Source organism: Stegastes partitus, unplaced genomic scaffold (assembly GCF_000690725.1).
Source record: "Stegastes partitus isolate 25-593 unplaced genomic scaffold, Stegastes_partitus-1.0.2 Scaffold22, whole genome shotgun sequence".
Classification (NCBI taxonomy): Eukaryota; Metazoa; Chordata; class Actinopteri; family Pomacentridae; genus Stegastes; species Stegastes partitus.
The window spans coordinates 1,257,733-1,283,720 of NW_007577753.1; the positions used below are offsets into that span (position 1 = coordinate 1,257,733).

Below are 25,988 nucleotides of genomic sequence, written 5' to 3' on the forward strand. Positions count from 1 at the left end.
CTCTTGTAGAAATAAATTACAATTTTAGGTGGCTAGTTAAGTGCAGAGTTGATTTATTTATTTTTTTTAACTCGAGTTAGCAAATAAGCCATTTAAGATGCAGCTTAAAAGCCAGCTGTACAGACATTTTTGTGAAATTTGCAATAAACCTTGATGCCACTATGGCTCACCTGGGACTGCTCTATTTCTGCTTTGTTTAACTTCACACCAAGAATCTCGGCAGCCACTCTCTGGAAACAAAGGTATACCTGGAGAGAGATAACAAGAAAAACAGGACAAGGTTAAAATGAACGAAGTCACTCCATGTTTTTACAATGACATATTGAATCTGCTGGGACCTACCGAATCCCCTGTTTTTGCCGATACAAATTGACTGACAAGGCCGTTCTCTTGGCAGAAGCGCTGGTGTTTGTCAGCCTTCACTGTCCTCATGTGTTCCAGGTCGACTGCGGACAAAACACAGCGCGACGTGAGAAAAGTTACAAAAGATAGATAGATAGATTTATACGGTTTGTATACAGCACTCTCGCAGGGTTAACTGTTACATATCAGAACATAAACACACAAGATAACTATTTAGACTTGAGTTAAGATGGCAGGGGTCTGCCTAGTGTACAATGATGGGGCACATAAAGGCACGTGAAAACAAAACGTAATTCAATTGTTATGTTGCTTTCCAACCCAGCTGCAGAATCCACCGAATGTTGTATTTTTTGGAGGGAGTAATTTCAGGAGATTTGAAAGTGGAAATGATCAATTCAGTAGCCCCGAGCTTCCACTGCCAGCTGGTATTAAAGCTGGATGTGACACATTCCTCAGTGTAAGCCTAGTACAGTTGCACCCTGAAGCCATGAACCTCTGTTTGACCTGAAACAGACAAACCAGCCCAGCTGTGGAGAAATGCTTAAGAAACAATACATGAATGACCGAAGACTTGAGGCTACACTCACAGTGAGAGTGTAGATGGAGAAAACAGTTTGACTTATGAGTGTGCTGGGCCTTTAAGGTGGGCGCAAGGGCCCAAGATCTGGGTCTGTCACCTACTGCCTGATTTACTGTGAGCACACAATGACAGCACCTTCCTTTTCAGCTATTGTGGTGATGTCCCTGTGCATTCGACTCCTGTGCAGTGATACCGAGTGCTTTGCTTCTCCCCATCCTCACTATGGGGTCATGCTAGGGTCGATGAGGAAGGTCACCCGGGGGTCTTGTTGCTGAAAGCAATAGCTTCGTTCTTTATTTCTGGCTTTGTGCAGAAAGGTGGCCACGCCCGGTATCTGGTGCATACATGTCTATGTTAGCTGGAGGAGGTCAGGCTACTGTACGGTGTTGCGTTTCTCTCGTCCCCCCGAGTTTTAGTCTTTGTGTGAGGTTTCATTGAAGTTGTCAAGGATTTACCCCGTTCTCATGCCCCTAGTGTGTGTGTGTGTGTGTGTGTGTGTGTGTGTGTGTGTGTGTGTGAGACAGAGAGAGAGAAAGAGAGAGAGACAGAGAGAGAGACAGAGATGGAGCCAGAAGAAGAAAAAGAGAGAGAGACAGATACATAGTGAGGAAGAAATGTAAACACTGCACTAATCCTGTTTCATTAATATTTCAGTCATATGACATATGACCCAAAAATGCTAAAGGCCAAAAAAATACATTTAGACAGAATCATTTTAGACTAAAATGAATATTACCATCATCATAAGTGACATATAAACACAAACCTTTCTGGGCAAGGGCAGACACTTTTAGAACTACTCAATGTCCAGGGCAGACTGTCATGTCTCTGCCTGTACATAAACATAGCTGTCTCATAGGCGTCAGCAGGTTATTAATTCCAGTCATTAACAGTGGAGGTACCCAGCATGCTACTAGAAGTAAACACTGCTAATCCTTTGGATCCTGCACACTTGGGAAAGGTTATCAATCATGTGTCAGAGTCAGATTAACCAACATTAACATAGTGGCTTAGGAGCTGAGGAAGGCACGTTACTGTTAAGCAAAAAAGGTGTACAAATGAGTGAGATATCTGTATCCAGCCTGTGCCTGAGGAAAATTTAGAACAAGGCTGCAAAGGAAATTTAAATAACAGCAATTAAACTAGAAGAGGTGTCGGTTAAGATGAAGCGCCACAAGAGTAAGACTGAAAAGCATAAAAAGTCTGTTTTAAGTTGAATCTTACATAAACTTTTTGGTTGATGTGTAGGAAATACGCAAGAACTTACAGCTGAAGACCAACAGACCTTCTAAAGGATTTGCCAAGTGTCAGTTGATGTGTAATGGCAGCAGATTTAGTTAGGCTACACTCTCCATCTGCAGTCTCTGGGCACATGGGCTCAAGCATTACATTTAGTCCTGTCGTTGTAGATGTTCGAATTATTTTTGCTCAGAAAAAAATTCTACAATTCTTTGACAAGTAGGCAAACTTTGAGAATACATATGATTGAAAGCTGCAAAATGTCCAATGAATGCAACTTGTGGTGAGATTAGTTTATAAATATACTGTATATTCTAATCAATAAGAAAGCAGGACAGCTCTCAGTCTTGTACATGGTTTAAAGTTCATAGTTTGTGAACAACTATGTAGCTCCTTGTCGTCACAAAATACTACTGTAGGTGGGCCCACTTTCTCACACAAAAGCCTTTTTCAGCATGTGCCATTTCTCTGTGTAAACTGAATACAAGGCTAATCCCACAGTTTTAGTGTTTTGCTCCATTTTTCTCCCTAATGTACCCATTTCTACTTATCAGGTTAAAACAATCTTCCTCCAATGATCTGGTTTCCCTCCGTTTCTGTCAAACTGTACATCAGCTTAACAACCCCTAGGAAGTGACTGCAAACACGAAATAAACTGTTTAGGCCTCTGAGCGCATACAGATAGTGGAGGGGATCATCACTCGTCAAGAGCGATGGCTCTCCCTCGCTCTGGTCACCATCAGTGTTTATTTAAAAGGGCTGCCTGTCATTGCAGTGAATTACAAGACAACAGTTAGAGATTTATATCTGGTGGATAAATTAGGCTTTTACCGTAAATAATTGGTTTGTTATTGCGGTGACCTATTAAATGGGAACACAACCAAATGAGAAGAAAATATGGATGTTTCTCTCCACAAGTGAGTGTCTACGGGGATGTCAGCTTAGCTTCTTTATGGAAAGAATCCTCTCACTGGCAGACCTGATTATCCTGAAACCAGACAGGCTTGGAGAGGTTTTTTATGTCACTTAAAAACTTCAATTTAGTAAGGAGGTTGGACTTGGATGTGGGATGGATCTGCCCAGAGCATGTTTTTATACCGATGTCCCTGCTATTTCACCTTCCCAGAAAGACTGTTGTGCGTCAACTATCAATGACTGAATTTTTTTTTTAAACTGAAAGCTGTATTTGAAAAATTAGTATTATCATAGTTGTATTGACTGACTTAAAGTGACACAAGTGTGTTTACATGCACCAGGTATCCTGTTTCTGATCAGGTTTTTGGAATTCTGTTTTCAAAACCACGTTTTGAGAAATCTGGACATGCTAGCTCGACTACTCCGATGGAAACCAGGATACTGTGACATGTAAACATCTTACCCAGGTTTCCAAACATTCTCTGTTTGTAGAGAAGTGAGTAGTTGAGATGTTAAGGAATAAAGACACACCTGCACACATGTTAAAGTTACAACCCAAAAAAGGTCAAAACGTGGATACCAATATGCATGTAACTGCACTCTGCAACTTTTGAAGCAAGAAATAACATATACCTGCAAATGGAAATGCAATATTGCTAAGTTAGCAGGGGCGGTTGGTGTGCCAGCCTTACTCGAGAACCTTTCCATTTATCTGAACATGTTTTCTTCATGTCTGAATGAGTAGCCTGGTCACCTTCCTGTAAAAGTTGCTGCGGCAATCCTCCTCAGCCAGACCACGTAACATTTCTGTATCACTTTCAACACAGCACACTAAACTGCATGTCGACACATCAGCGGAAAAGCCCGTACAGGTGATGTACTTCAGGTTGTGTAAAGTGAGTTCGGAAAGGATTTTTTCACATTTCAGCACCAGTATTGGTCCAAAAACATCACAGAGCTCAGCAAAGACATAATTTGCAGCCAAGATCATTAAACACCTTTCTCAGTGACTATGCTCTGAAATTTCACACCTATTACAAACTGAAATGTCCATAAAAATAAAACTTAACTGTAATGAACAGGTCAGATTAATGAGACCCACCGGTAAAAAATGTAATCCGGGTTTTAAAAACCATTAACAGAAGTTAAATTTCAGTTAGTTTTTTTCCAGCTGTTTGTAGGAATCTTTCTGAGTTTGCTAAATATCTGCAGCATTAAAAACAGCAGCAGGATCCATATAAGTGTCTCCAAAGAGAAGAGAATGGATGCATTTACGTATGAAACAACAGTGGTAACTTAATTAATTACTTTTAAATACAAATTATCCCTGACATGGAAACAGGATCGATCAGGATCTTACAGTAAACGGCATTGTGTACTTTTCTTCCCATCAGACAGGTGAGCTGTTACGCACAGTCACAGTTTGTAAATTCAATTTAAATCCCTTGTTACAGTCTTGAGCTCCATCACAGCAATTGCATTTTTTTTTTCTAGTAAAAGTTATATCATCATACATGAACAAAATTTTAAGTGTCTAAGAAATCATAAGTCAGCAAGGCTATTAGTTATCTGAACTTTTTGACAAGGTTGCTGTTATTTTAGATTTTTCTTTTGTTTATTAGTACATGAATATGCACTATACATTATTTAAAGTCCAACGTTGCATGTGTAACAAACATTGGGTGTGTACCATTGCGCTCTGTTGAACAGAATGGTCTGACTGTATGTAATTATTATTGTGCTATAGAGAACAAAAAAAATACACTCTAGCTTGTTTGTATTTCTTCAAACCAATCCCAGTCGTCATGGGCAGGGCTAAGAATAGGATGCAGCTTTAGTGTTCCCTCAAGATAGTGATGGAAGGAATCGTTGTGGTGGAACATTTGCATGAATACAATGGTTAGACCTCAGAAAAGATAAACAGCAGGGTTGCGTGACTGCACAATGCAAATCCTCTGCAAAACTTGATATTTTCAGTGCGGCAGTTTGCTAGCCCAAAGCTGGCTGTCGTTGTTTCTACAGCAAAGAAAACATTAACGCGTAGGACATCCGATGAGTCGGACTAACATAAAAGTGACTATGTCTGAATGACAGAATGCCATCACTTCATCAGACTGAAGAAGCCAGGCACATTGGATATCCCATGTCTGAAAAGCTATTTAGTCTGGTACACCTAACAGACTATGGTGATTTGCGCAAGCTAATGTTAGCAAATTTTAGCTAGAGATTGCTTTGGAACTGATATTACAGAGTCAGTTTTCTGTCATTGTTTTATTCTGTAATTGTCACATACTGTAAGGCAACAGCACTATTTCATAACCTCTGCTGGACAGGTTTGCTAACATTGGCCACTATGAGTACCATGAAAACTTCTGTTTTTTCTCCTTTTAAAACGCTCCGACTTTAAGGGGAAAATCCACGCCAGAATCAAAAAGTAACTGGCAATGTTCCTTCCTGACATGCTATATTGTTATTCTCACTGATGCAGTAACTGGCCAAATGTGGACAATGTGATAATTCAAGGATGGATTCTAGGAGTTCACCGTCACATGTTGCCAAGGCAAAACAATAAGCTAAAAGGTCTACGTTGGCTAACCAGCCCGAAATCCTACACTGCGCTGTGTAATCCTCAGTGGGCTTTTTAAAACCATGCTGTGATAACAGAGACACCTACTTACTGTTCTACTCAGTCGGCTGCTGGGGACCAATTGGAACAGTTTATCCAGCGAGCAACAGCCAGAGAATAGGCTTGACATAACACAGTTAATTGCCGGCAGCCTCGTTTTAAACTAAACAGCAGTTGGTGCGTCAGGGAGTGTGAGGGCTGAGGGTGGAATGTGTGAACTGTGTGTGTGTCTATGTGCCTGTGTGTGGTAGTAATGGCCAGTCGTGTGTGTGTTGTCAGAGACTTGGGGCTCTGAGGGGTCATATCCCATTTAGTGAAAGTTACAGGGTTGAGCCTAATCAACCCCAGGGGAAAACCTATCACTTCCAACATTACCTCACACTATGCCTTTAAGACCCTGTTAAGAGCTTTTGCCTTCGTTTCCCCTCAATGACGGCCATGAATCGATTCAGACTGTATAGCGAGGGCAAGGATTATCAAACCAAGTCCAGATCCTAATGAAATGACTTACAACTGTCTGGGCAAATTGTTCACCATGCACCACTAAGTTTAAAAACATCCCAGGACTATTCCGTAGCTCTAACATTTAATAGGGTTTTGTGAGTCTCAACTGTTGCTTTAACATTGAACTGCCAAAAGAACAGTGTGGTTCATACCCACAGCAACTTTTTACTTGAACCCATCTGCATGTTTTCACATGTTGGTCTTTGTATATTATTGCATGTTAAGTGTAACAAGCGAAGTGGATATCATTGATTGTCTCGTTACAAAGCAATGTTCTGCTGGGAAACTTCATGTGGATGTTACTTTGAGATGTACCACCCACCTCAACATTGTTGCATACCAAGCACACCCCCTCATGGCAACAGCTCTCCCAGACAACAGCAGCCTTCCCCAGCAGGACAATGCACCCAGCCACACCACAAAAACCGCTCAGGAACAGCTCGAGGAATATGACCAAGAGTCCAAGGTGCTGACCCAGCCTCCAGACTCCCCAGATACCAATGCGATCGCACTTGAACAAACTTAATCCATGGAGACCCCAACCCACAACCCACAGGACGCAATAATCTGCTGCCTATGTCTCAGTGCCAGATATCACAGGACCGCTCCAGAGGCCCGGTGTCCATGCCCCAATGAATCAGAGCTTTTTTGGAGACAGAAAGGAGACATTTACAGTATTAGGCAGGTGGTTTTCAATATTGTGTCTTACTGGTGTACAACTGTGCTTTGAAAACCAGAGTTGGCTGGTTTTCTTGTCCATAAGTCAATTGAGCCATTTGTTTTTTTTTTACTTATTGGTAAATTCTGAGAAAACTTCTACCACATCTCTGCAAACTTATTTTAAAGTGAGAGGGTTGAAAAGGTTTTTAATGTTAGAACAAAACGTGTGTATCATACTGCTTTAAATCCCCTAAAAATAACTACGTTGTGATTCAAACCATTTTGTATAGATTTTCATTTTACATAGTTCTGATTTCATTTACAATGAGTGTCTTTTATGTATGCATTGTGTGCCTCATTGAGGCCTTTCAAACACTGTACGTTTGTTCCTCCCGAAAATATTTGCAAACCTTTTTTGAAAATTGCTACCACACTTCTAACTTTTAAAGTCGTCAGCAACTCTTGATGTGCAGTACACTACTCTAGCAGTGGCCATGAGCTTGTGATGCTAATACGCATCCTCCTGCATGTTCTATACCAACACTACAATTACAAAGCAATGCACACTAATGCCACTAGTGTTCACAAATTTCATCTGGTAACTTTGCATTAGAGTGACATCTGTCAGAAACACTGTGTAACAGATTTCCCACATCTCACCACTAACTTCTGAAAAAAGCCACAGAAATCAACAATAAGAAATAAAGTTACAGACCCTTAGACACTCAAAAATGTCAGCGAATACTAAAACAGCAGGAGTCTGCAAAAGCAGCAGAATATTTTTTCCTTAAAGCCTGATAGTGAACAGGTAACATTAATTGCAAGTGGCATTTTATTTACCCATAAATTTTGTGGTTCAAGATATAGGGAAAGTGCAGAAAGTCTGTAAAAGTACAATAAATCATTCTTCGTGATGTCTGATTGAATTAGACACTGATTTAACTTTTTACAGCACAAGTGGCTAATAAAACAGAATGACTAGTGGAATTTATGTGAGGCATTTAAATGATTGGGTCCAACTGGTTTACATGACTCATAGACTGCCAATAAAAACGAAGGGTTTTAAAGTGTGATGGCCGTGATAATTCTGTACCTGTACAACATGTATGGAACATAATTAATAAGTGCAAACAATAACTAGTTTTCCTCTTAAAAAGAGTAATGGCATGTCCCTATTTTTCTCTAATAAATGCAGTAGAACCCTTAAGTGTCACAGAAGAAGTTGTGTTCTTTACTTTTTAGACACTATGCAGTTATTCAGAAGTAACAGCACTCTTGCACATTTCATTAGACTTTAACAGTGCAGATACTGTTTATAGTTGGCAATGGTTATTTTCTCAAGACCGGAAGATCTAAATTTAGTTTAGAAGTATGAAAAACTAAAACTTATTGCAGTATTACTTTGGGCCTAACAGCCCCATACAGATGAGGAAAACATAATTCCAGCATCAGTGTAGGTGCACAATATTGCAGCATACCGCCTTTGGATATTGTATAACTTGATCCAAACCTGTGATAGAATAATTAGAAATAATTATCAGCATACTGAAGCTTGAAGGTAAGTTATTAAAATTATCATGACTTTTCTGAGTGAGTACAGACAGATGAAGTGCTGTTAGTAGCCGGGTGTTGTCGAGGTGAGCGGGGCCCGTGCAGGAGTCCTCGGGGGAATCCTGACAGAGACAGAGCGCTCTTTGTGCAGCGGCGCCCCTGCCCCGGTGGCCTGAAACGGGCCAAGACCGTCAGGGGACTCGCTTTCCACTAGGTCAGAAGTGTTCTGTCGACAGCTCATTGATCACAGCTCATCTTGTCATTTGATCGTTCTTCATGAAACGATGTGCAGACACACACACACGTGCAAACAGACACACTCTATACACACATGCATTCACACTTTAAAACATAATCAGATACTCCACAGCGGCTAGTAAAACAATGTGGTCTTCCTCTCCAGTCAGGGAATGTAAAGCAGTGAGTGTCCAGCAGTAGCTCTGCAGGCTGGAGTGCCGTGCTGTCACTGCTACAGTAAAACACGGGGCCGAGTGCCTTGCAGGCTGGGTTAATGGGCTCCCAGGACTCGTGAAAAGCGAACAAAAGGCCCAGTTCTGAGCCGACCGCACAAGGCGCTGTCCGGGGTTTCACTGGCCATGTCCTCCAAGCTCTCCTGTCGCTGTTAAACTAAGTGGACTTTTATGGGAGAGCAGTAATACATGCCTCTGTGAGCCGGCAGCATAACTTTGAGCTATAATAATTATACAGAGCACAGGGGAGCCTTAGTAATTGTATGTGTCGCATCACTGTAACTCTATTCATAATTATAAAGTCGTCCTATGGGCAATGATGCGTTAGACTGGCCTACATCTTCAGCTTCAAGCGATAGCAGTGAACCCTATCATGGAAAGTGAGTTCTGCTCACGACTGCCTGAACAAACATCGTTCAAGTTAGAACCTGAAACTGGAGCAGGGTGCAAAGGCTGTGATGTAATATTTCACACCACAGAAAAGTAGAAAAAGGAAGGGAAATATATGTTGATATTTCACCTACATTTATAATATATGCCTGTGGATCGACATCAATTGGTTATTTACCCAATCCTGTGTCAGCAAGGCCCCTTCCAGGAATTCCTCCATATCAATGTTGTGGAGCAGTGAAGAAATAAAGTATAGCCTGAGTGTGATGAGGGTTCCAGGCTGCACTCTGGTCAGGTGGCTAAGCTGTGCTGTGCAACTCAAATGGCCCATGACTTACCACACAAGAAGGTATTCGAAGACTGATCATCTAGTGCATGTGCAACAATATTTGCTTTATGGATGGCTAAAATGAATGAGGACTTTCCATGTTTCAACAGGCATGAGAGTCAAGAGAGATGAGTGCAGGGACCAGAGTTGGGTCAAAAGTTGTTAGAATTAAATATTATTTGCTTCATTTAGGAAGGACCACAAGATCGACACTTGTTGCGTTGCTCTGTGTGGGAGAGGCCACCAGAATATATCTAAAGAAACTCTCAAAAGAATTTCGTAATCACTGGTGGACACACATCTCAGCATGTGCAGTTGTGATTTTACTTACTTATAAGCTGCAGAGTCATACAGCTGTAATTCTTCATTCGACTCTCTGAGTCTGTATCTTATAATCTGAATCACTATTTCCCATCTTTTCCAGACTTACAGACAGACAGCAGGCTCTCCTCTAAATAAAATGTGAAGAGAAACAGGAAACACTAGATTTGCTGTAAACTGTAAACATTCCAGATCTCTACCCAACCATACACCATGCCTTACTAGAACTATATACTGTATATATAATGTTTTACAGCGTCGAACCTGTGGCCGTGCTACCCGCAGTGCAAAACAGACACTGCTGACGTGTTCATCCCTCCTATCTGGGGAGGGGTGAGGGTGCCGGGGTAAGAGTACTGGGCTTTTGTCCCACCACATGTCTATTGTGGCTAAACCTTTCCCTTGGGGGCAATTAGGACCTTTTAGTTTGTTGTAAGAGGACCTAAGTACGAGTGGGTTGAGCCAGGAAAAACATTTTTGAGCTAAACCAAAAACAGAAGCGCATTGAGCTCCTCTGCACTCCTGGACTTCTGAGCATCTCTCTATTAAGAAATGTGCAGGCCTACACTGAACAGACAGGAACTGTGGCAGCTTTACAGGGGCAGGGAGGTGACAGGGGTGAGAGAGCCGGGGAGGGGAAGGTTTCAACTCCACCCGAGGCCCAGCCAAGAGGGCAAACAACTCAAGACCAACAATGTTGGTGGCAAGGACATGCTTCAGGAGAATCAAGAGTTAGGGGAGATCCATGTTTCGCTTTAACTTTCACATGGCTGGATGGAAAACTGGGGAGAGAGAAGTGCAACGGGTAACGGTATGCGGTGAGATCTGCCGTAGCGTGCAGAAAGCAAACACATGCATGTTGTTTAACACAACAGAGACACTGGGCCAATGAAAAGACATTACTGTAAGTAAAGGCAGCTACAGCAGAGGTGTTAGTCTACACATGTGAGAGATAAGCATTAAGAGGAGGTATAAGTGTGTGATTGAAAGAGTCAGTGTTTGCACGGAGATGAAAATGAATGCACAAGTATGTTTGAGAGATGGGCCAAGATAGGGGCTTGGAGAAGAAAGAAAAGGGGAAAAAGAAACAGAGCAGAAGAGATAGGCAGGTAAGACATAATTGAGTGTATAAATTCTCTTCATGCGGGGACCTTATCTCCCTGCAGAAGGGGACGTTTCCCATGGCAGGCCTGAGTGGAACGGCAGTGAACAGTGCTAGAACCTCTGAGCAAAAACCCATGAGTGATGAGGAGAGGTTAAGAGAACTGAACCCATTTAAGTCACCCAAATAAGGGCTGTACAAGCCCATGATGGATGCTCTGGAGTTCCTGAGGGAAAGAGCACTGGCAATGGGAAGGGTGATGGGTGGAGAGCGAGCAGGGGTCCTGCGATCCCCACTTAATAAAAACAAATTGGTTTGATAAACGACACAAGCTTAACGTCCACAAAGAAATATGTGCACTAATTTTTAAATAGCATCACAAGCCATTTTACAACAATGATTGTCCCTTTTACTGATATGTGTATGTAACTGCACATAAAAAGATGCAATATATGGATTCTGGCTGCTGACAGCGTGCTGTAACTTTTATCTTGGTGACTTCAGACAACCTCTGATCTAAAACACAAATAGTCGCTAACAGGCCAAATGCAGCTGAAGCAAAGAGCAACAGAATTTATCATTTGGAGTTCTTTCAAAACACACAGCACTTATTACTCTACTAAAAAATGAAACACTCAAGTGGTGGTGGGGATGACTGCGCAACAAGCCAACATTTCTCCTGAGAGGGTCCTGTGTACCATACGGTATTACATGAGGCTGCACTGTAATAAACAGTTATAGTATGTTTAGACAGACCGAGAGCTTAGCATTCTTCCATTACCTATGTGTTCCCAGAAACTCCACAAGTGTGTCGCTTTACCCGAGTGCGTGTTTCTATATGAGTGTCTGTGTGCGTGCGTGTGCCTGCGAATGCATAAATAATTGTGTGCGCGTATGTGTGCCCTCAATAAAATATTTCACTGGCTTCCTCTCTGAATTGTTACAAGTGGTGCCATTATTTAACACAAGGCTCTGGGCAGCATGTCGAGGGCATGTGGGTGCAACATACTGATGCTTAACAAGCACCCTTAACCCCAGCCGGCCATGGCTAAGCCAAAGAAAGGAAAGGCTGTTCCCCAGCAGTGACATGGCACAGGAGGGCAGTCAGGCCAGAGTAAGGAGAGGAGGGGACAGCATCATTAATGAACCCGTCTGGTCCAGTGGCTCAATTACCGTACACTGGGTAAAGAAGACAGTGTTCAAATTAAACTAGAAGGTAGGCACAAGGTAATTCTGGAAATGTAAGCTCAGTGTATACGATAGCATTTGATTGTAGCCTTCACGCAATGTTAATACTCTAACAGGTCTTTAACACTGAAAAAACTTTCGACTGTGCACATATAATTCTTTCTGCTGTAGCAACTTAAGTACTATGTACATGACATCTACATCTAGTGTTCACCTTAAGTTTATCTAAGTGGAAACACTAAAAATGTTTGAGTGGTGAAACACCACAATCTCCCCTAAGACAAGCCCTCACAGAGACATAAATCTGTAGTGTTTTTATAAGCTCCTTGTTATGTCTGTACTTCTATTTCGGTTGTCACAAACATGCTGCCTCACTCAGTTCAACATCATGGGAACCATTTAAAAGAAATCTAAACTCCGCTCCCAAAAGAATGCTGCGGATTCAAATGCTCAGCTTATTGTTTGTGTGCCAAGGATTTTAAGTTAAAGAAAAAAACGACAATACTTCAAAATGTTAGAAGCAAAGTGAGCAGACAAAAAGTAAAACAGAACCTATGTGTGAACATTTCCAGCCAGATATCTAGATTAGCTTGCTTCCAGCACCAAAAAAAAAAGTAGTCCATGGGAGGGTTCAGGGATTCATAAAAGTCTTGGAAGGTAACTGATTGCTCCTAGTGGGGCAATCTGTGTGGGATTTTGTTTTTCTTTTTTCAGCCTGTAGGAACAGAAAAAACACACATGGACCATTCTCAGCAATAGAGCCATTAGATGGGAGAGTGACTGTGCGAGTGGGGGTGGGGTGAGGAAGCTGACAGCGGGATGTACACTACTTAAATATTACAGTACACACACTATCCCACACACCCAAAACCTAGCCTAAATACAGCGGCGCCCACCGTTAAAGCCGGGGCATTAGAAGATGCAACGGATGCAAAGACGAGAGAATCTGTTCTAGACAGGCGAATTAAACCGTGACCTATGGTCCCCGTTGAGTAACATTAGCAAGAGCTTCCTGTGTGCAGGCACCACTCTGTTGACCGTTCATCATCGCCGGGGAAGGTGGACAGTCACCATTACACACACACACTGACGCCTCACTTTACAATAACACAGCGGCAGCCATGACTCCACATCTGTCAAGGGGATGTTTAAAAAGAGTCATCATTATTGGTCTTTATTTTAGAGATGGGGGGGATGGGTGCAGGCTGATAGGAGGAGAGCCGTCTGGTTAACGTCCAGTTCCTCACCTTAACCAACTACTCGGGACAGGAGAGCAGGCTCAGACTGGGGTGGGGGCAGATGGGTACTGACTGAGAGGGAGAGGCAGATAAGCAGTAACCTGTGTCCATTGGTCCAAGGATATTAAATCATTGTCAGTCACTCCCAAGAGTTCACAAACATCAGCATTCCCATCGCTCTAAAACCTCACTCTCTTATCAGCTCTCTTATCACACCAATCAGTTATCTGGTGCTTTAACAAACACGTCTGCTACCATCAAACACTCACTCCTCCACGCACAAACACAGACACGCAAAATGAAAAATGCATCAGGGTGAAATTAATAGATAAATACTCAGTCCAGCAAATACGAAAAAACCTCATTTTACTTTCACTACAATACATTTTTTTAAAGCACTGAAATGATTCTTAAAAGCAAAGAACTTATTTCTGTTTGTGTATTTCTATATACGTCTAATACTCACTTTTGTTGCCTACCAAGGACACAACAGGCTGAATATCAGCCTCCTCGTTGGCCTTCTTGACCATGTTGAACCAGTCCTCCAGATTCTCGAAGCTCTGGTAGTTGGTGATATCGTATACCAAAAGAACACCCTGCGATGGAAAAAGACAAGGCAAACCGTGTTAATGTTATTACACCCTCGTTTGAGAGTTCACACTCATAATGAATATGAACATATCGCTTATTTTTTACAGCATATTCACTCATATTAATGAGCAGCAAGATTGAATGAGGGAACAGCAGGTGGCACTGCTCCTCTTCTCAGAGTCAGGGACAGACTCACATAGAATGGGACATGCTTTCTCACTCAGACAAAACCTTCAATAGGTTCACTACTACTAGGATTTCAGAGAGACTGCAGATTCTTCTGGATCTGTTCTAAAGTGAAGACAATGTTTTGCACATAAATATTTCCCAGTTTTGTAAGCATGCTACAAATTCACTGCAGAATAGAAGTCAGGTTTGGTTATACACTGTCTGAGTGGATGAATGAAGGCTGTCTGCTTAGAGACATTTTTCTCCTCCGTGTACCACTGTATGCGCTACAGAAACAGTCATGCAGTAATACCAGAGCCTTGTTTGAGCAAACACTTAGGTCAGAAGGAGTTGTTTGCATGAACACATAAATTAATGAAAAAGTAAACAGACACAGGAGTTGTTGGCATAATTCAAGACAAACGATGACATAGCTCAAATACCTGCTATCACTAGACCAACTTTTGCTGTTTCTAAAGGGCTGGAAATGAACATGAGCCAAAGTAAATGTCTCTACTTTTACTGCATGATGCAACACGACCGAAGGGGTGTCTGTTGCTTTTTGTTCGACAGACACACACTGTCACAACACGCAAGGTCGGTGACGACAGCTTACGCCTCTGACAATTACTGCGAGCCTCTCTGAACAGCCATGATTGATTACAGGGCGCACAGTGCTGAACAATGGGTGTGAAAGCTCTATACAGCGCTAACGACAAACTTTCTAAGCAAAGTGTCGTAATGTGGCAATGATGTATGACATTTTGATCGTCAAGGACAAAGATGGTAAAGGAAAGGCTGCAGACATGGATAATAAATACACTATTAGTTCTTAATTTAGAGCAATAATTTTCCTCGGAAAATGCAGGAAAATGCAACTTTCACCAAACCAAGTGGATTTATGGCATGGGAAAGAATATCCAAATAATGTTTGTCTAGCTTCTATGCGCTGTAGTGTGCTTTCCTATTGCTAGTATATTGTGACAATTTTTCCTGCCTGTGCCCAAATGTTAGCTCTTGTGCCGCAGCATCGGTTTCAAGTTAGTTTTTAAGTAGGCCTTCTCAAACAAGACACATGCTGAAGGTGACGGATAGCACTCATCTATAGCAACAAGACTACCTGTGGACACTTCTGCTGTTGCCACAAGTGCAAACTAGTACAAATTACAGTGTTTACTCAGCTGTATTTTCAGTCAATTCATTGTTAAATTTCTCAGTGGAAGAGCTTTAAATGAAAGGTGAGAGTAAATAAATCATTTAGTCACTTTTACCTCTCATGTATGAGCTAACAAGCTAACAAGCTCTCAAGCTGTTTTTCAGGTTACATGTTTAGGAACATCATTTTTGAATATTTTTATTACTCACAGTGTTGACCTGCAGTATACAGTATTATCAACATTTTGTTCAGTTTGACACAAACCATCCAACTCTAAAAAAGTAGAGATAGGATTACTTTGAAAGCTCCACTGACCTGCTACACTCACAGTGAATCTGCATGACAGTTTATTATGATTTGGCTCCGCAGGGAGGGAGTGGCAAGGTCTGAATGAAGCTGCTGAGGCTGTAACAACAAGCACGAACGGAGTCACCAATACGTGGCTATCAGGGAATTGGAAACTAATCCTGTGCTTCCTTCTTCACCGTTGTCTATAACATTTGGTCTTTACATTTACAAATTTCCAATCCTTCCTTAGGCTAATAGCCAAAGTTACAATCAAGTTCATGCCGGAGGACTAAAGTTCAGAAATAAAGAGCTGTAGCACAAACCATATATATGTTTGTGAGGCAGAATGATACGTGGCAACAAATGATTCAGTGTGAATGTGTGTCTGTATGTGTGTGTCCTTACATGAGCTCCATAAACATATTTATCCAGCATCTTCCCTCCTAATGTTTGGCCTCCAATGTCCCACACCTGCAGGGTCACGTTCAAATTGCCTGCAGTAGAGAGAAGGGACAGAAATACCTCCAGTAATTCAAAGATTGACATTTAAATGACAAAAACGCATACAAATCATCTTGGTTACGAGGAAATAGAGATTTCAGAGTATTACAGTCTCACTTGCTTTTCTTTCAAATGCTTTTTTCAGACAATTGGTAAATGAAAAAAAAGGTGCTACATGAACTAAATGAGCAACAAAGTGATAACGCAGCAATTTCTGAATTTCCATTATGAATGTTTTTTTTGTCTTTTTTATTCATTAACTTGTTTGTTTGAACAAAGCTCAAAATCATGTGGAAATAACAGGTCAGCTGTAACTAGAGCCTGTATTTTCGGTGAACGATTTCTATAATAAAAGTCAACGTTGTTGATATACATAATGGAAACAATAAATCAGCGATTAATCTTTCATGCTAAGCACTCTTGAACTGGCAGGTCACCTACACCTCACATCCAAGAATATCCAGCCCAGAGATTGAGGGGAATGAATAGGTACGCTTACCCTCTAATTTAAACATTCTCAATACCCTGGCAGTAAAAAAAGACTTCTTATTAGCCTGGGAAGAGCTGTTTGCATTGTGCCATATCCTGCCAAGTAAGGAAAGTGAAGAGAATTATGTGCTGTTAAGGAAAATAGCAATAATTAAACACAAAATAAGAGGAAAAGAAGACTGTTGTCCTTATGCATGTGGAAAGAGAAAGAAGGAATGAATGAGAGAGAGAGAGAGAGAGAGAGAGAGAGAAAGAGAGAGAAAGACGGGTACAAAAACCAAATCCAAATAAATATTTTCTTCCTCTGGAAAATGAAAGGGGTGGTTGAAAAAAAAAAGTCAAAAAAGTGGAGGAGGGACGACCAGACAGCGAGGAGTTTATGTTGCTGTGATGAAGGCCTGTGCTGGGCTCAAGCAGCGATGGGGAGCAGAGCATACACTGTGGACACGGCTGGACGACTCAACCCCTTCATAAGTCCCCTTTTTGAAGCGAGGGAAGGAAACGCTGAGGTTCACAGTCACTACATCTAGACTATACAGTGTCAATGTAAAGCTACATTGAGGAGTGCAATGAATAACGACTCCTTGGTGTCATAAAGAGCCATCCCCACCCATCCACAGTGCTCAGACACCAGCTTTATTTGTGTTTCAAAGATTCATGCCGACTCAGCACTGCTAACATTTTTTCTGCCTACGTTTTGCAAAAAGTAGAAACTGCAATCGTGAGCCTGTTAGACAAACTAAAACGAAAAAAGTGATAACAAGGTCGGAAAGAAGGGGCATATTAATAATATAACTGTCTTCCTAGCGTGACATGAAGCTGATGCAGTCCAACTGCTTCTGAAAGTTACAGTTTGACAGAATTTATCAAGTAAATTTCACCTCTAGTCAATCCCCTTCACCGCCTGTACCTCATTGGTTTGGCAGGGACATCTGGAAGAGGTATTGTTATAAAAAGCACACACAGAGGAGGCTGTTGTGTGCCAGTCGGCCTCGCCTCACCTCTCCCTGCGTTGGAAAATGTACATTAAGTTTGACAAGCTGGGCCTTCATGGTGAGAGGGGCCAACGCTGGCTATAGGCTACTCTCCCCCCTGCTGCAAAAGACCCTTACAGCCCCATAGAGACCCAGAGAACCACACAACCTCTCCAATACAAGGCAGGGTGGGGGTCCTAACGAAGTTTGGGACCACCCAGCTCGCAGAGCCACCCTCCTCTTCATCAGCTCATCAACACCCAATTCCCCAGAAAATGGGCCATTTAACAAGTCCGGTATTGGACCCAGTGTTGTTGCTGCCCCACTGATACAGACATATGTACACTGTATTTAAACAACGCGTACAGTTTAGCACTAAAAAGATCAGTGATTATTTCAGGAAAGAAACTTACTGGAAAGAGAAGTCACACGTTTAACAGCATTTGTTCAAGTTTGTATTAAGGAGCTGAGCCCAGCCTGTGCTTATGGTTGGCTCTTTTCATCCTGACTCCACCACAACATTTTTGGGGGTTTAGTTCTCCTAAGTCTCATAAGCTGAAACTGACACAAAATCAAAATAGAATCCTTGGGCCAACTCACAAATCAGCATAACTTTTACTTTTAGCACTTAATTTGCCCTTGCTTAATGTTGTTTTATTAGTAATGAAAGAATGGAGCCACTTTGCAGATTTCTGGAGCTTAGGCTTTGGCAGAGTTTGAGAAATGCCATTTAAAATGCTAAAAATCCCCATTTCACATGGTAGGAAGTAAAAATGGAGTGCTTTCGTCTAAATATAGCATTAGTCAATAAACATTTATTTTACAGATCTAAAGGGGATACAGAGTGTGGCTTTATTTCTGCGGGTTCAACATAAACAAACAACTACATCAATGTTTTATGTTGAGCAGGACAAAGATCAGTTGAACTTGGGGATCAGCGATATAGGTATAAAATGTTAATATATTTACTCTGTACTGTGCCCACAGAATTATGAGCAAGGCTCGCCCACTTGGACATAACCTGTCCATTGGCCTTGTGGAGTCCAAAAAAAGTGTGCTGTTTGCTCTAGAGAGAAGGACTTTCAGAGTGAATAAGCCTGAGAAGTGGCAGACACTCTACAATGAGGAGCTACCAGAAAAGACACATTCAGTCCCTGAGTTCACATGAAGCATAAACTCTGCCTGGAAATGGCAGGACAAGAAAATAGGAGAAGTAAAAACATGAATAAGATGGTGAACAGCGGGCGTCTTTGTTAGATTTCAAATAACAGACCTTTCTATTAATATTACTTTTACAATGATCTTTTTAAATAAACACTTCCAAAACCTGAAGGTTGATAAACAATATTACAAACAACCACTAACAATTAAGCTTGTCTTTCTACATGCTATTTTTGTAAATAAATAGCCTCAGTATTTTATTCAATTTACAAGTCTGCAATGTGCCGATACATGGGACACATGCTTGTGCAACACACGTCTGTGCTGCGCCTCTGAACAAGCAAGCACTCCCAAAAGGTTATGAAGGTGTCTCACCTGGAAGGCTTATTCTCTTCAGAAAGAAATCCAGGCCGATGGTTTGTTTGTACTGCTTCCCAAAGGCCTCCTGTGCAAACCTGGTGGCGAGTGATGTCTGAAACAGAGAGACAAAAGGAGAGACGTGGAGAATGAATGCCAAACACCTCTGCAGCTATCAGCAGATCTAAAACTATGTCATTTAAAGTTGTTAAGTGTTTTAAAAAGAAAACATCTCAGGATAAAACCCAAACTTTATTTGGTGTATATTATTTATCTAAAATAGTATTTATATGTATCAGCATAGCATGAATACAGAGTTAAAATCACAGCATAGTCCAAGGTGAAATGCACCTTCCAGAGAAAATATACAGAATATTAAAGAACTTCCTGAAAAAGTGATATTTCAGTGGTTAGCAGAAGCAGAAAAAGTTTGATTTCATTTGCACTGACTAACTGCCAAACTAAGCATTTTACAATATTTCATTTTCTAATATTTCTAAAAATACAAAAGTATAATATATCACATCACAACACTTTTATGTGATTCTTTTCCACAATACCGTGCAGCTGCAATTTTTAGGAAATGTAACCTTAAAGCATGTGCTGCAGGACATTAGTTTCATCATTCGAATCCATTTTAAGCACATGCAGAAACTTCATGATTGACTAGAAAAGGTCGCTGATGTAATTGTCTGCCTCCTCTGCTGTCTCACTACTCAGCCTCGGGTGTGACAGTGAAAATCAATGTAAATTACAAAAACAGGTGTCGGACTATGTGTCATGTCTCCGGACTGCAGACCTAATAATTGCCACAAATTATAAAACCTCCATCACTGTCACTGTTGTGTTTGAGGAGAAAAAAAATAGCATGTTAGGGGCTCTCCTCAAGTCCATGGGAATTCATAGCGCAGGGCTGACATGCCAAGTTTAATTCATTTTGATGGATGAGGATAGGAAAAAAATGAAGTGCTGAATGTCTATTAGCTATCTTTAGAGCAGTATGCTTACATAAACACAACAGAGAAGTAAAGCAATGGGATTCCCTGAGTGTTCATGTGGCAGCAAATGCATTTTAATGTGGTACTTGACAATCACAGAGGGTTAGAGGATTTAAAACTAAATTCTTTCTTTCAATCCCCTAAGCTTTCACTTGAGTCTGTGCCCTTATCTACCTCCATTCATTCTCAGGAGGTTTAGGTTTAGCCAAATAATGTTTCAAATAAGACAAGATTGCTTTCGAATTATTCCTGGGTAGACACAATGTAATATGAACAGGTTAATCCATATCATGGTTTATCCAAATCCTGTTGAAGTAAACAACATTCTGATTCTGTCACTAAGCCTAATATAGAATCTTTTATGTTAAGCCTAGTTTGGTGTTTTAAATGTAATCTTTTGTTTAAAAGCTGTTAAATTAGTAACCCTGACCTTTGCCAATAGCTGTCTTAATTAACATTTCCCTGGAAGCTTTATCCACCTAATTCTTTGAAAGTTCGCTAATCTACAGACTTTTTAAATCTCAGTGCACGGAGCATGTCACAGGCTCAAGAGTGACTGAAAAATTACTCGAGGTGACTGACGCAACAAGGAGAAAATCGGCCATTTAAGTAGCCCAAACAATCACTGACAACATAGGAATAACAAGCTCGGACAGCAAAAATTTATTCCACATGCTCACGTTGGCCTTGTCGGCCATTTGTCTTGGCATTCCAGTAGCTTGGCTTTCCTCCCTCAACGTAGTCCTTTTTTTCCACCGTACAATTGGAACTAACCAGCGAATGTAAAAGCTGGCGTAATCCTGACACTCCAACAGAGAACAGTACAGGGTCACCAGTGATACCAATGCCGGGAAATGGGGGAAGTTCTACTGAAACAAGAAACTGGGAGAGAGGGAAAAAATATGGCAAGCTGACTATGAGCATGTGATGCAACTCATATGAGGGAGGCAGTGCATTTTTACAGCATGGTATCAAAACTGGCTCCTTATTATCCTTGAACAGCTACGAAGAAGTTTGACTGCAAAGCACATTTCTGGGATATAGTGTCTATTAATGTACCTGGCCTGCACCTAAAGCTCCTTTTTACCCTATGGGTCGGAGAACAGCAAATATTGAGGAAAACTGAGTGGCTTATAACTCAGGTTGAAAAATAGACCTGTGTGTAAGTTAGGCCCCGTGCCTTAAGAGCCTGGCTAAATGTGAGACTCCATATTTTAAAAACATCTCGCTCAGGTGGACAAGCCTTCCCACATCTCCCTGTATTTCTGAATGGACAACCAACCACAAGCACAAATACCAGTGAAAATGCTGTCCAAGAAAAACTGATCCGATTGCAATTTGCTCAGCAAATTGACATTAATAAGGGGGGAAACGGCATTCAAGATGTCAGTCAGTGGTGCCTACTCAAAATAGGGGGCAGGGCTCCTGTTTTCAGCCCAAAACAGACAAGCAGGTAAGTCATTCAGACAGTGACGAGCTGACACCTGGCAGCAGTGTGAGGAGGGTTATTAATGTAGCGTATCTACTGGGAACTGAGTTGTGTGTGTTCTCTGCGCACACACACACACCCCCACCCCCCCTGAAAGAAAATGCCGACTTTCCAGAATGAGAACATTCATTTTTCTCATTGGGACTCACTATTACTGCTACATTCATTTTCTTTCTCCCAGAGGAAGGAGAGATTAGTTACGAAAAGGGATGTGTAGCTGAAAAGCACTTGACATCCCTGCCTTACATTCACATTCATTCGAGGATTGCAGATGCAGTGAAGAAGAAACATAGCTGAATTGTCATGACAACCTCCTTGCTTTGCTGCAAATTATTGTTTGCTTTAACTGGGAAAAATTCCACTGTTGTTGATGTAAGTTAGGCCTTTTTATTCCAAGTCTTTAAAATGATTGTAATGAATATGATTTAGTCCAGTAGTTTTGAAAAGGAACAGGGACTAACATCAGTCCTAAAGCTGTGTAGATATATCCAAGAGAGACAATGCACTGAGAAAAACTATTTTTTTCGCCGTTCAAACTTCTGTAAAACAAAGTCTTCATGTGTGACTCCCTTCCAACCGTTAGTTTATTGTATCAATTGAGAAAACAGCAACATTTCTCATATGGGCTGCCCAGATGTAATTTTCTTAAATGGAGCCTCACTCTGGAGCCAAATGCAATGAGAGGTATACTAGTGGAAAACAACCACCAGCTGCAAGAGCCAGGCTAAGCAAACTGTAGCCTTTATCAACTCTGTATAATGCTGCTCAGTGCAGTGTTTTAACGCACTGAGTCGGAGCAGCAGCCATAAAGTGTAATACAATTTTGTTCAAGCAATTAAATAGTTTGATTGAAATAAACTACAAATGGATATTTTAAACTGATGTAAAGGGTTTCACTGAAACATGTACCTTTTATGTGTTATTTATAATAAGTTTAATTTAGGCCCATGACTCATATATATATTTACAAAGTCCTGAAGCCTACATGGGCCTCATACCAATAGGTTCAAGCATGCACTTTTGCATGAGTAATTACACCGGCAGATAATGCAGAAACAAACAACTACTACGATTAGTTCACAGAGTGAGCTCATGATCTAAGTTATAATAAAACAACCAAGTGGACTATGCTCAGGAGCACATGCTACGAGGATTAAGGGCTGGGTTGACTTAATAGGTTTAGAACAATGGATTTGTGTCAGATTTAAATCCAATATTCTATCTTTGAGACAGGAACAAAACTACCTTTGTCCATCAACTTTGTAAAATTCTGATTTACTGAGAATTAATAAAATACGCTTTGTAAAGTCATTGTTTCCTGCAGTCCATACTACAGTATGCCTTTTGGATTAAATATACATTTGCATTAAGACAAAGAGCAGCCCCCGCATGGAATGATTGAAAACAGGTTGTCTCCTTATTAAAGCCTCATTTAGAGAAGCTGCATGAGATTTCAACACCATTAAGTTACAGGGTTCAATACATGTTTTTCTCTTTGAAATATTATGAATAAGTCCATTATCTAATGTTTTGGGGTTTTTTTATATATATATTTTTTTTCAGTATATAAAATGTGTACATTTGACCAGTTCTGGAGGTCTTACTCAGGCTTGTGGTCAGGTATAAAGTGAGACTTTGAGTCCTTAACTCATCATAGAGTGTCAGTATATTATTTGTACAAAAAATGAGTTAGCTGTTAATTTAGCAGCAAGGTACATTCGCTAAGTTTACGCAAAGAAAATGGCTCCTCAGCTAAGGTAAAGGAAAGGTCCAACAGGAAAAGTAACGCAGTACAAAGTTTGTTGTCCATATTTAGTTCAAAACAATACTGACATCCAGTGAGATGCATCTTTTCAGTTGCAATCTTGTCAACCTCTGTCATATGGAGTTTTTTCCCACATTTCTTTGTGTGACGTAAAAGAATAAGTCATCCTGTTGAGTAACAGTTAGGCCAACAGCATAGGACACAGTACAAAATGGGCAACAGCTTCAATTCACCTGAAAAGACCAACTAAATGTAAATAATTACTTTATGAAAACCAATAGCTATGCATAATAGTCATGACTGACATCATGATAACTGACATACAGAAAGCTGTATAATCACCTCACATCTTTTATAATGGAGTATTTATTACTGTCAAATGCTGTCAACTCCTCCGTGAGTCACTAGTTGTCATTAATAACCTTGTAAGGTATTCTACAGTTCAGCTAATCAGTGAAAAAACACAGCGGCTGTAATTAAGGTGAAGTTGTAGGTCTGTATGATGAACCATAGAAAGAGCTGAGCCACTCTTCTCAGTTGATTCGCAGATGTTTGTAAAGTGAATAGCTTTGGAGTTTTTTTGTCTGTGGATTAAACAGAAAAACACAATTAAAGATTCATCTTGGATAGGGCTGAACTACTTTAGGAAAATATCTAATTGTGATTTTTCTGACAGATACTGTGATTTGATTTGCTATACAATCTTTTAAAGCCAAGCTTCTGTTCAATATTAACTGTGTACTAGATTTAAAACGTGATTAAGCAATATCACATGAGACAGCACCATGGACACCATTAAAACAACAGTTTTAGTCTTATAGTCTCTGTAGACCATCCTCTAGTGCTGACACAGCACTGTGTAGAATGGTCTGGCTGAACCTCATTATCATTCTGCTATAGGTAGGGAAAAACTCTGGCATGTTTGTATTTCCTTCACCAACCACAGTCATCTGGAGTGGGGCTAAGAACAGGATGCATCAACAGTGTTCACTCAAAATAGTGAGGGGGGAGTTGTTTTCATTGAACATTTCATGCAGAGAGACGAGGCGAGCAATGTAATTTAATTGGACAGTTCACTGAAAAAAAAAAATAGCAGGGCAGTTCTGTTGCACAATCGAAACCTTCTACAAAACTGGAAATTTTCACTGGATAAGTTGCTGTGAGGAGGTTGTTGGGGACATGTAGTTAGTGGAAACAGAGGAGAAAGTTGCAGGAAATGCAGTGCAAATAGCAGATTTACACCCGGTGAGTTCGACTTTAACAATTTTAACCCTAAGTTACATGTACTGCATAATGTATATTATACATTGCACCTTTTGTGATTTGCTTATTGTATTGTTATAAAATCGTGATATAAATTTAAAATGGATTGATTGTTCAGGTATGTTGGTCTTCGCAATATATCAACTTAATTGAGGAAATAACTGGCAGATTAATGAAAATCGAACTGATGAACTAATCATCTGCAGTAGCTCTACAAAGAACCTTGATAAAAGTCTTTAAAAACTAATACAAAAACATGAACCACAAGGAAATTTATTTGAGTTTTGCTGACATTGTAGAAGCCAAATGGCTCCCAATTTAGTGCGGGTTTCTCCTTTAAGCGTCTGCCGCATAAGACAAAGGAAAACCGTTATACTGTGAGGTAGAAAGTAAGAAATGACTCGCATTTTTGACTGTACATACTATTAACCCAAACGACAGCTGTGGTGTTAACTTTCCTCCGTCATGTTGTCCTGTTGTGTTGTTTTTAGCTCATAGCCAGCTGAGCTACATTAGCGTCGGTCGCCATGGTGACTGAGAGGACAGTGCAGTGTCAGCAGGAGCGCCGTAAAGAGCAGAATACCCGCTGAACCGTCGTGCAACAGTCAAAAAACACACCGTCTGTGTGTGAATGTTGCACCTGTGAGTCTGTCCTCTTCACTAACGTTGTGTTGATGTAAGTTATGTGTGTGTCTGCCATGGTCTCACCTTCCCACACGCTCCGTCTCCAATCACTACAATTTTAAGCTGCTTGTCCTGGCTGTCCTCCTCCGAGTCCGACATGACGCTAAAATGTACCCAAACCGTATCAGTGTGTGAAACCGAAGCACAAGAAACTATCCACAGGTGGCTGAATGTAGCTACGAGGCTAATCACAGATGGATTAGACGAGCGTTGAGTGGGCAAACAGACGCCATTTTGACTCCACTAGCGCTAGCTGCTGCTCTGCTCGGCAGGATCCACTCGTACACCGACGCCTCCTCGTACACTGGGGTTCTTTCGGTTAAAACGGGGATAACGGCGACCGAAAGACGAGCCGGAGGCCACGGTTTGGCATTTCAGACGGTGAATATTTTCTGCGTCGCAATGATGCCCTTTGTCTTCACAGAAAAAGAGCAGAAATGGAAACCGAACCACCGGCGTGTGTGGTTGAGTCCTGTGTGTGACGCGTTGCCGTTGTCATGGTAACAGAGGTCAAAGTGCACGTGTGAGAACATTAAAAGTCCCTGAAGAAAGTAAAAATGTGAACTTTTTATTTAAATAGCATATAGCTGTACTATGTATTTAATAGATAGATAGATAGATAGATAGAT

General features: G+C 41.0%; 1 protein-coding gene across 1 annotated transcript in view; it reads right to left on the reverse strand.

Annotated features, from left to right (window-relative positions):
- Positions 1–25,810, reverse strand: part of rab28 (RAB28, member RAS oncogene family) — a 31,095-nt gene extending 5,285 nt beyond the window's left edge. Inside the window, exons 1-6 of the mRNA XM_008295231.1 lie at positions 25,384–25,810; positions 19,179–19,275; positions 16,084–16,172; positions 13,942–14,071; positions 343–446; positions 171–248 (exon numbers count right to left, since the gene is read on the reverse strand). Of these exons, the coding sequence (XP_008293453.1) occupies positions 171–248; positions 343–446; positions 13,942–14,071; positions 16,084–16,172; positions 19,179–19,275; positions 25,384–25,458 (573 nt within the window). The 5' untranslated portion in view covers positions 25,459–25,810. The remainder of the gene's footprint in view (positions 1–170; positions 249–342; positions 447–13,941; positions 14,072–16,083; positions 16,173–19,178; positions 19,276–25,383) is intronic.
- Between the last annotated feature and the right edge of the window lie 178 nt (positions 25,811–25,988).